This window comes from Ursus americanus, chromosome 2, assembly GCF_024610735.1.
Source record: "Ursus americanus isolate L20-20 chromosome 2, mUrsAme1.1.p, whole genome shotgun sequence".
In the NCBI taxonomy this organism is placed as follows: domain Eukaryota; kingdom Metazoa; phylum Chordata; class Mammalia; order Carnivora; family Ursidae; genus Ursus; species Ursus americanus.
Window position 1 is genome coordinate 26,334,399 of NC_142128.1, and position 11,610 is coordinate 26,346,008.

At 50.2% G+C, this 11,610-nt stretch overlaps 1 protein-coding gene across 4 annotated transcripts in view; it reads left to right on the forward strand.

Annotated features, from left to right (window-relative positions):
* Nucleotides 1-11,610, forward strand: part of SYT17 (synaptotagmin 17) — a 107,670-nt gene that overhangs the window by 19,699 nt on the left and 76,361 nt on the right. For 2 of the 4 annotated variants that reach the window (XM_087870169.1, XM_087870171.1), the window contains one exon: nucleotides 1,586-1,780. In XM_087870169.1, the coding sequence (XP_087726295.1) occupies nucleotides 1,752-1,780 (29 nt within the window). In that variant the 5' untranslated portion in view covers nucleotides 1,586-1,751. Of the gene's footprint in view, nucleotides 1-1,585; nucleotides 1,781-11,132; nucleotides 11,573-11,610 lie in introns of those variants that run through there. The other 2 variants (XM_045770890.2, XM_045770891.2) reach the window with 2 other exon arrangements.

Genomic DNA, 11,610 nt, shown 5'->3' on the forward strand with positions numbered 1-11,610 from the left:
TTTATTTCTAATAAATGCATTTGATTTTTTCCAGGAAGATTAGCAGTTTAGGCTTCACAGATCTTATCTCTGAACCCACAAATACCTAGAACAATGGGTCGTTTAGTAGGGTTTGACATTGGTCCTCACCCAAAGCACTGTGGTTGGCCTGTCTTTGATTTTTTTTCCCCATGATAACCTTCAAAGTTGATCAGGTTTAATGGAATTAGAGCACTGTCAAAGGCACGAATATCCAAAGATAATAATGCCTTCATTCGTCCTGTGTTCAGTCTCCAGGATTCTGTGGGGTCAAAAAGGACTGATCAGGCACTATTTGGTATAACGGAAAGAGCTCACTGTCAGACACCGTTCAGATCCCAGATCTGCCCCTTAGTAGCTGTCTGGCCTGGGACTACTTGCTGAATATCTCTTGGTCTCAGCTTTTTTCTTGAAAAGTGGGTACCGCCTCTGTGTCTGGCTCACAGAGTTGTTGTGAGGATGGTAAAGAAGACACGTGTTCAAGTGTTTAGGGCCGTGCTTGGTCACATAGTAAGGGCTCAATAAACAGAATAGTTACTGAATACCATCCAGGGGCGAAAGCCCTAGTGATTGGGATTCTGTGCGGAAAGCTACTTGATATTTTTAACCCAAGGCCTGGGAAAGATACTGGGCTAATTCTTGGCAAGGATGAGAGTAAACACCGTGAGACTCGCTTTAAGGATAAAAAAAAAAAATTTTTTTTTTAAGAATAAAACTCTTAAAATAAGAATCTCTTTCTCCTCACAGAGCTCTCCAGCCTCAGAGGTCATTTGGATTTAAGCTTGCAGGGGAAGGTGGTTTTTTGTTTTTTAGCTTTCAATACTGGATAGGAGTGGAGGTGGGGGCGAAGGAGAAGGGGGTGCAGGAGGGACTCAGAGAAGGAGAGGAGGTACTGGAGTCCTCCAGGCGGGACAAGGAGAAGGAGGTTTATGTCACAAGGGCTGGCATTAGTGGTCATGGTACAGATCCCGGGCTCGGAAATGTCCTGAGCTTGGTTTGAAGATCTGTTGCCATTGTTGCCTTGAAATTGTAAATAATTGTGAACAAGGGGCCCCACATTCTCATTTTGCACTGAGCCCTGAGAATCATGCGCGGCCAGCCCCGTATAAGCAGAGGGGTGAGCAGCGGAGGGGGTTCAGTGGATGCCGAACGGCCTGCCCCCGTGGGCCATCCAGTGACCGTCCCCTTTGGATCATCTCCTTTCCCAGAATCATTCAACACTTGTCAGTCCTTTGAATGAAGAGAGAGGACGTGGATATGGATGGCACTGTCTTTAAGAAGAGAAAGCCTTGCTGCCCCTGATCAGAGTGGATCTGAATATAATCAGGAAGGCCTTTCCCTATGCGCACGCGTGAGCCTGTCACCTACGTACTCTGCAGTGCACACTGGCTGCGCTCGCCCACGGGCCATCTGGTCCTGTTAGGATTTCCCGCACAAGGGGTAGTATAGTGGCTATCTGGTATTTTTGCCTTTCCACCATTCCTACCGCCTCTGTGGGAACTGCCCTTTCCTTTTCCATGGGTTTCCAGTGGGTCTGACCCTCACGGTGGCCTGTCTCCCACCACAGGCACGGTACATGACCCGGGCTGGGCCAGACTTCTTCATCCCCCTCACCTCTGTGATGGACCCGCGGTGGCTGTTTAGGAGCTGCCAAAGCTGGAGCTGCCTGCCTCCTCTGATTGCACCGAGATGGAAATGGCAGGTCACCCGGAAATAGACCGATCGAGTATTTCATGCTTCCTTCATCTCCTGTCATCACAACGTAAGATTTTACTCGGCCTGTTCCTCCTCCCCACGTGAATGTTGCTCTGATGCGCACAGATCCCTGGGGCTGGTGCAGTTTACTCAGTGACAGGGTCAGACAACCAAGGGTCTACGAACGTGACCAGAAAACCACTTTATTTTACTTTATTTTTTTAGATTTTAATTACTTATTTGAGAGATGCAGAGATAGTGAGAGGAGCACAAGTGGAGAGGGAGAGGGAGAAGCAGTTTCCCCGCTGAGCAGGGAGCTTGACGTGGGGCTTGATCTCAGGACCCTGGGATCATGACCTGAGTCGAAGGCAGACGCTTAACTGACTGAGCCACCCAGGCGTTCCCAGACAACCACTTTAAAATGTCAGAATGTTATGAACCCTTTTGGGTCTTACTCAGGGCAGAAATAAGGCCTATTTATAACCTTCATTTGTATTAACTGGGACACCAATGGGTATATTCATTGATTTTTTTTTGAAGATTTTATTTATTTATTTGAGAGAGAGAGAGCAAAGAGGGAGAGGGAGAAGCAGATTCCCCGCTGAGCAGGAAGCCCCATGCGGGGCTCAATCCCAGGACCCTGGGATCATGACCTGAGCTGGAAGCAGAGGCTTGACTGACTGAGCCACCCATGCGCCCCATCACTGATCTGTCATAGAAACATGTGTCTAAAAAGCGAGGAAACATACAATTCTCAGAGTGAATTTGAGAGGAGTGCCTTTAGACATAGAACAACTAAAACAACAACACCAAAAACAACCTTTTGGCCAGAGAGTTCATTTTATTTTCTTTTTAAAAATAGCTTTGTTGATATGTAATTTACATACCATAAAACTTACCCATTTTGAGCATATAATTCCATGATTTCCAGTAATGTACAGAGTCATGCCACCATCACCACAAAGCAGTTCTAGAACATTTCTGTCACCCCCCCAAAACTCTCTTGTGCCTGTCTGCATCCATTCCGCATTCCCACCTCCAGCCCCAGGCAACCACTACTCTCCTTTCTGTCTCTACAGATTTGCCCTTTCTGGACCTCGCCTATGAATGGAGTCATATATGTGATTTTTCTTACCTGGCTTCTTTCACTTAGTCAGCTGTTTCCAAGGTTACCCATACTGTGGCATATACGGATGTTCATTTCTCTTTATTGCTGTGAAGTATTCCATGGTATGGCTCTAGTGCATTCGATGCATTCACCCATTGATGGGCGTTGGGATTGTTTCCATTTTGGGGCAATTATGAATAATGCTGCTGTGAAGGATTGCATACAAGTTTCCGTGCAGAGCAATGGCTCTTTCGATGATGTTGAATTCTTCTTCAAGAAGGAAAATCTGAGGGCGATTTAATAATGGGCTGCAAATATCTGAAGAGCTTTAGCAGGGCACTGGTGACCACCTGTTCCCTCTCTCTGCCACAGCTAGAGCAATGGCTCTTTCGATGATGTTGAATTCACTTCACCACAGAGAAACAGGCTCTTTCTTGGAAGAGTACATAGGCCTTCGTGAACCTTGTTTTGAATAATGGATAATGGGTTCAAACTCATCTGCTACCCCAGAGGAGGCAAAATTGTTATAGGGGCTGTCAGAAGGTCTCGGTCCCTATACAGAAGATTTCCCCATGTCTCTCTTAACAAGGTGGGATAAGAACCAGGTGGGACCCATTAGTTCCTCCCTGGATTGATAGACATACGGATGTCTGGAAAAATCTCCTTTCTCTCTGGAGTGGCTCTGCGGAGAAAATGTAAAGTTGGCGCCCACGAGGGTCCCTTGTCCTCTATGTGGAAGGAGACTGTTGGCAAAATCCTTTCATTCATTCAACAATACTGTTGAATGGCTTCCATACGCAAGACTGTTCCAGGTATTAGGGATACGGGTGTGGGAGAAACACACCAAAAAACTACAAAAAAACCCTGAACTCATAGAGCTCGCTTCTAGTTGGGGAGACAGACCATTAAAAAAGAGGAAAAATAGAAGATATGTCATATGGTGATATGTATTATGGAGAACATTTAGCAGGGAAGGCAAACGAGTTCCTGGGAGAGGAGAGAGGTTGCTATTTTGAAGAGGAAAGTTGGTGAAGGGAGATCAGATTGAAAAGGTGACATTTGAGCAAAACCCAAAGGAGGTTGTATTATCTAAAGCTATCTAATGAATTGCCGCAGACTTAGCTGCTTGAAATAACACATATTTCTTAGCTGGCTCCTCTGTTTCAGGGTCTCTCTCAAGTCTTTAATCAAGGGGTCAGCTGGGTGGGAGTCTCACCCGAAGGTGCAACCAGGGAAGGATCTGCTTCCAAGCTCACATGGTTGTTGTCAGAATTTTAACTACTCTAGGGCTATTGGACTGGGGTCTCAATTAGGGCACCCTCATCTCCTTGCCACGTGGGTCTCTCCAACATGGGAGCTTGGGGTATGCAGAAAGAGTTGGCTACCAAGGCAGAAATTACTGCCTTACATAACCTAATCACAGAAGTGACATCTCATCACGTGTGATAAGTTCTGCCCATACTCAATGGGAGGAGATTATGCAAGGGTGTCCATACCAGGAGGCAGAATCATTATGGGCCATCTAGTATGCTGCCTGTTATTCAGGTGAAAGAGTGAGCCATGGGGGAGGTCAGAGGGAGGAGTGTAACAGGCAGAAGAAACAAGTGCAGAGGCCCTGAGGTGGGATCTTGACTGGAGTGTTTAACAGCGAGGAGGCCGGCGTGGAGTGGAATGTGCAAGGGGTAGTGGAGTAGAGATCGGGACAGCAAAGGAGGTAATGGGGGGGGCCGGGTTGTGTGGCACCTTTATGACTTAAGTGAGATGAGCCCCTGGAGGGTTTCCAGCAGAGGAATGGCATGAGCTGGCATTTGTTCTAGATCCTCGATCCCCCAGTTGTGGTCTGCGGATCACCCTTAAAGCTTGTTAGAAATGCACAATCTCAAGGCCCACGCCAGGCCTAGTGAACCAGAGACTGCATTTAACAAGATCCCCAGGCGAATGGAATGCACAGTGAAGTTGGAACCCCAGTGGTTCTCACCCTGCAGCCAGCATCAGAATTACCTGGAGCGTTTCTTGAAACACAGCTTGCGGTCCCCCTCCCACCCCCCAGAAGTTTCTGATTCAGTAGGTGCAGGTTGAGGACGGAGATTCCGCATTTCTAGCAAGGACCCAGAGACACCGATGCTGCTGGTCCAGGGACTGCACTTTGAGAACCAATGGCTTACAGTGTGCCTGGTGCCAGGGCGCAGGGATGAGGAAGATGACGTCCTCCCTTGAAGTTGTGCAGAGCATCAGACCCTGCTCCTGGCCTCTGGGGGAGGATGACCCATCAGACCCAAAGCTCTTTCCTTGTCCTAAGTCCTAGGAAAGCAGATTTTATGCACTGCCCCTTAAAACCACATCAGCTGTCACCCTGGTGCCCACCCTGGCTCTCTGTTCTATTTGCAGCTAAATCTCATCTCTGTCTCTCCTAGCTGTGGCAGAGAGAGGGAACAGGTGGTCACCAGTGCCCTGCTAAAGCTCTTCAGATATTTGCAGCCCATTATTAAATCGCCCTCAGATTTTCCTTCTTGAAGACGAAATAATTAGCTACCCTTCTCTGAATCATGGGGTGGAGAGGGTTTGCTGACGGGAACTACCAGCCTCAGACAGGGGTGTATGTGGTAGAAATTCTTGAACCTGTGTGGGGGCTGGAGGTGAGATGGGGTGGGGGCTTCAGAAGCTAGACAAGGGGACTCCTCATCTCAGCAAGATCCTTAGAAGTGATGCCAGCAGACAGCAGGCGAGATGAAACGTCTGGCGCGATGCAGAGATCAGCTGGAGGTGAAGGGTCACCAGTGAGTCAAATATCTTCAGGGGTTATGGGCACCATCAGACACACCCCTGCCCCAGGGCCATCTCCCACCCTGACTCATTCCAGCCAACAGATCAGCCCCTTTGGTGACGATCCTCTTAGGGAGGAAGTGTGTGAACGTCACAAAGATGGTGTCCTGGCTTGGCAAGGTCAAGGTCAGACTTTGGACCACCTGCGTCTGCCATCTCCTGGGAGGCTTGTTAGGAAATGCAGACCTCCAGACCCCACCCCTACACTACTGCATCAGAGTCTCTGGAGGAGCAGTCTGAGAATCAGGATTTTAACAAAGCACCTAGTACAGTGATTAGTAATAAAAGCAACTTCGTGTGCTGTTTCCATTCTGAAAATAAAATTAGTCATAATGAGCACTGTGCCAAGGGATGAATATAGATTGGCCTGTGGAATCCTCACCTCCGTGAAATGGGGACTGCTAGCATCCCATTCAATGAAGAGGGAACTGAGGCACAGAGAGATACATCTGAAGTCACACATCTGCTAAGTGGCAGGCAGCACGACTTAGACCCAGGCCTGGCTGATCCCAGAGGCCAGGATTTTAACCTCTACTTTGTCCCTTCCTCCTCCCTAACACAATATTCCCTTGCAAACTATAAAATAGGGTAAGGGGCACCATAGCCCCAGATGCAATGTCTGTTGTGGGAGAAAGAAACAGATAACCACTAATTGTGAACATACACTAGTGTTTCACATGCGTTTTTCTCACTTGCTGGACTTTACACCAGCCCTCAGAGGGGAGTATCATACCCATTCTGCTGGTGAGGAACACTGAGGCTCGCAGGGACAAAGCGGCCTGCCTGAGGCCACGCAGCTCTTTATGTAGGCCAGGCTGGACTGGAATCCAGATCTCTTGCTATCATCAAGCCACACTGCCCTTGGTGAAGATGGGGAAGAAGGGGGTCCGACTCCTACGTGGGGTTACTTGGTCACATCCGCCCTGGGGAACACACTTAACAGGTTGCTGCTTTGCCTCTTGCCAGACCAGCTGTTTAATTAGCCCAGAGCCTTCTCGCTTCTCCAGAGTTCAGAAACACTGCTCAGGGTATGGGCACAGCTAAAACAGGATCAGAATGGCATGTTCGGGAAGATGTATGATTAAAACTGACTTAGGAGACGAGTGCCGTCAGCCTGTTTGGCAGAAATAGAAAGTCACCTAACCAGAACGCGTGTTGCCCACATGGTTGCCAGAGACTGCTTTTTGCTGTTCTAGTGCTTTTGAATTATAATTGATATCCTGGGATCTGTGGTTTGCACTGCCACTCCTAACTACCTTCTTAAGGATCCTGAAAAGAAAACCATTATTATATGTCTGCCTTCTGGGGTTGGAGGGGAGAAGGTGAGGAGCCAGGTTCCTTTTAGAAGCTGTGTACTGAGGTGAGCCCAGAAGTGTCCCCAGGAGACGACTGAAGACTTATCTCATGATCAACTCTAAGCACTGTTCTGCCTTAAGGTGTCTGAATCCCGGAACCAACTCATCTGCCCATCGGACATCTCCCCACCACCCCCGGCCATGTTCCATAGCCACGCCATTGTGGGCGTGTCATTTTGTCTCCCAGAATGTCTTTCCTAGAGAACCCCATCCTCCCCCTCTCTGCGTGGTCTTCATGGGACAGTGGCTCACGATCTCTGCTCACCTGGTCCGGGTGGACTCAAGCAGGGTGCTGCCCCCTCTGGGCACAGTGCTTGGTCCAGAGGTGGGCACTTAACCCAGGCAGTTCCAATTCGAGTTTTTTCCTTAAGATTTCATAAAAAGTCTCTCGTACTTCTGGAGCATAAACTGTTAAAACAGAAACTCAAGTCCACTACTGGCCATGTTTCTGCCTCGTGAAGCAAAACTACCCCAGGAGAAAAAAATTCCAATGTTCAGAGAAAAGCTGTGAAGAGGTGAGATATGGGGAGAGTAAGGCCTTGTGACTTCTTTTGCATCTCTAAATCCAGCCACGGCTGTAGGATTTGCCCTTGGACTTCCCAGGTAATGAGCCCGTACATTCTTTTTTGCTCGATCTGGATGGAATGGAGTTTCTTCCAGGAACGCTCCATAATACGCATCCGAGATTCATCATATCCAAATAGAAAACCCCTACTCCTCCCTCCAGCAAACCTGCCTTCCTCCAGCCTCCCCTGCCTTCCACAACCTCCCTCACTGCTCATTCCGTGCCAGCCACTGATTCACTGCCATGAGCATAGTTCAGGCTCAAAGCATTTCACACTTGGATTGATGCAACGTCCTCCCTGCTTCCAGGCTTGTCTACTCCAAGTCCACAGACAGACAGACAGACACACACACACCCCCCTGCGAAAATCCTTCTGGGCCTGACCCTTCCTGCTCTTCTATGGAGTAACTCACCCGGCTGCAAGGCATTTGGCCTCTCCCATGTGTTGAACTTCACCTGACGCCATCCTCCCCTCTCTCCAGCCAGAGAATTACTTGTCAGTTCCTACTCTCACTCCTAAGCTAATGCACACATTACCTGCAGGGGTTCCTAATCCTTCCTGTGCCATGGACCCCGTGCTAGTCTGCTGCAGCCTATAGACCCCATCTCAGAATAATGTCTTTAAATCATAGAGTGGAATACGTAAGATTATAATGAAATGATAGTTCTATTGATATACACTTATCAAAATATTAAAACCAATTTAAATATGGTAATGTAGGTGCTTCTTCATTAATGCATTGAATAGATCTAACAGTAGTGATTTTTAAAAAAGATTTTATTTATTTGTCAGAGAGAGAGAGCGCAAGCAGGGGGAGCAGTAGCAGAGGGAGAAGCAGGCTACCCGCTGAGCAGGGAGCCCGACGGGGGACTGGATTCCAGGCCCCTGGGATCATGATCTGAGCTGAAGGCAGACGGTTAACTGACTGAGCCACCCAGGTGTCCCATAGCTGTGATTTTCAAGCAGTAAAGAGTGTAAATAGAATTTCAAGTTATTCACAACTGTAATGTGACGTGAATGTATCTGATTTCTATTGACTTCTATTTCTATTCTACTCTATTTCTGTTTCTATTGGTGACAACCCCAGGTAAATGTTAGTACTGTTGTGGTTTGTTGCCTGCATCCGTAATGAAAGGAGATACCGAATTTCATGTAGAGGTTAGTGACAATAGAGATGTAACTCTTTTCCTTCCTGAGTTCAGGAACCCCACAAAATTCTGAAGTAGAGCTTCTCCCGAGACCTGGGTGGGTGTCAGCTGCTTTGTCCAAACAGGCACAGCCTTGCTGAGTGCACATTACACCTCAAAGCCAGACTACAGGTCCCTGTGAAGAGCAGGGAGAGGCTCACGGAGCTGGGGACCCTGAAAGCCAGTCTTGGAGTGACATCTGACAAATGACTTCGAACGGACTGCTTGTTCATTCTTTTGTTGGAGGCAGGATGGCGCAGCTCTGAGGAGCTGGGCTTTCAGAGTTAAACACATCTGCATTTTTGTCCTGTCCCTGCCACTCTTCACTTGTTTACTTAGGGTGACCCACTTTCTCTCTCAGAACTTCAGCTTTCTCATCAGGAAAATGGGACGATGGTAGTACCCACCTTGTAGGGCTCTGGTGAGGATTACAAAGGCACGCATGTGAAGTGCTCAGCTCTCAACCATGATAATGACTCAAGAGGTTGGCAGCATCCATCTTAGCTTTTGTTACCATCCATTTACGCATTCAAAAAGCATTTATTAAGCACCTATTGTGTGCCATGTGCTTTACATATGGGGAAGAATTTGATAACCCCAAAGGTAGGTTCTCTTATGCCCATTTAAAATAACCTCCTTCACTGGAGGAGGGGTGCTTGGTTTTCTCAGACAGTTTTAAGTCCTTAGGGATAAAGGTATCAAACTAACCCTAAGGATTTCCTCCCCCTTCCCTCAATACCCAGTACTGTGCGGCAATGTGGTGCGGTGGCTAGGGGAAGGGTTCGGTGTAGGCTGTCTAGGTTTGAATCCCAGCTCCTCAACGACAGTTACCCCCTGGGCGACTTACTCCATGGCTTTATGCCTTCTCTTTTCTCATCTAGAGACTGGGATAGTAATAGTGCCCACCTCATGGTTATCAGGGAATTGAAAGTTGAATTTGTGTGAAAGGCTTAAAGCAGAGCCTGGCACCCAGTCTCAAAAAAGGTTAGCTATTCTTCCTGGGAACACCTGGGGATCTCTTCCACCTCTCTCAAGTTTCCCCCAAAAGCACCCATCCCAGTAGTCACCCCTCCTCTGTGAAGCCCTCTCCCCACCAAGCACCCTATCTATCAGTGCTGAAGAAACAGTATGTATAAATACCATTAAGTGGTTAGGAGGGCACACTGTGGGGATTCAAATGCCAGTGGCAGCAGCTGCCATGCTTCTGTGGTGGGGGTGGGGGGAGGTCTATCTCACTGCACCTCAGTCTCATCTGTAAACTGAGGACCACTGCAGCGCCTCCCTCAAATAGGAGGAGGCAATAGCAACAACGAAAACATTAATTGAGTGCCTATTCTGGTCAGGCACTGTGCTAGACATATAGTGAGCAAGGCAGAGGACGATGAAATGAAATCATGCTTGTGAAGTGTTGAGCGCAGTGTCTGCCGGATGATCAGTGCTCAGCATGTGTTGCATGCCACGTGCTACAAATGAAATATGACAGACATACTAAAACATGTACCTGTTAGATTTTCACGCAAAAGAGGTACACAGACGCACATTACGCCTTTTGTTTATTACTTCCACGTTCGTTTCCTCATGTATCCCCACAGAACAGCTCCGGAGAAAAGGCAGGACAGAGATTGTATGCCATCTTTCGTAAATGAAAAGACAGACGGAGGCATTGGGAGTGAACAGGTTGATAAACTGGTGACTGACAACAGGAGATAGCTGGGCATTTTAAAAAGAGAACCAGCGGAGGGCAATGTTCCACTTCAAATCCCTCAGTAGCAGAGTGGGCTCCAGTTCTGCGGCCTTGGGGTGGGAGAACCGGTTTGGAGGAAGGACTCCAGGCCCAGGGCGCCCCAGCCACGCGGGCCGGCGGGATAGGGTGGACACGGCCGGCGGGGGGGGGGGGGGGGGGGGGGGGGCGCACGCTCGCTGGCACGGAGCTTTGGCGGGCAGAGGCGCGCACGTCGCGGGCGCGACGCTGGGTGGCGCTGCTGGGCCGCCCCGCTCCAGACCTGTTGAGCTCAGGGCGCGACGCGGGCAGATTTAGGGTAAAGGGACGCTCCGCTCTCTCGGCGCGCCCCTGGGACTCCGGCCACAGCACGTCCCCCCGGGCGCCCTAGGCCTCGCTTGAACTTAAGGCTCCCATTCATTTGGCCTCTGCGTTTCTCTCCGCAACAGTTCTAGGCGCGTCGGGTGGGGCGGGAATAAAGTTTTTCCAACCCGGACTGGGAGAGGGCTGGTTGGGGAGGACCCTTCCCGCTCCAGACTCCACAACTGGCAGGATTGTACCCCCTCGGCTTCAAGGCCGTCCCGGGGGCTCTGCTCTCGGTAGGTGCCAGCCCTGGTGCCGACCGGATGGGCTGACCCGCGCACCGCCCCCTTCCCCATCCCCTCCCCCGCCTCTGGCGCGCACCGGCCCGGCGTCTCCAGCCCCGCCTGCGCCGGGGTCGCTGCAGTCCCCGCGGCCGCCCCAGGCTCCCTCCCCAGGCGCCCCGGCCTCCTTCCAGCCAGGGCAGCGCCTCGGGGGGGAGCGCCGGACAGCGAGAGTGGCCGAGGCGAGGGCTCTGGGCGTCCCAGCTCTCCCAACCTGGGAGACGGCCCCGACTCTGGGAGCCGGAACGCGGGGAAAGGCAAGGACGGGGCGGCCGGCGGAGGGGCGGGCGCCGCTCATCAGCCACGCCAGTCACGTCTGGGGCCACCCGGCTGCCTTTTTCTTCCTTTCCCCCTTTGCTTTCTCCCCCCTCCCCTGTTGGCGAGGGCAAAGTGGCCGTGGCGGCGCCATGCCCGGGCCGGAGTGAGTGCGCGAGGGCGAAAATGGCGTACATCCAGGTAGGGCTGAGGCTGGGGGGCAAGGTCCGCCGTGCGGG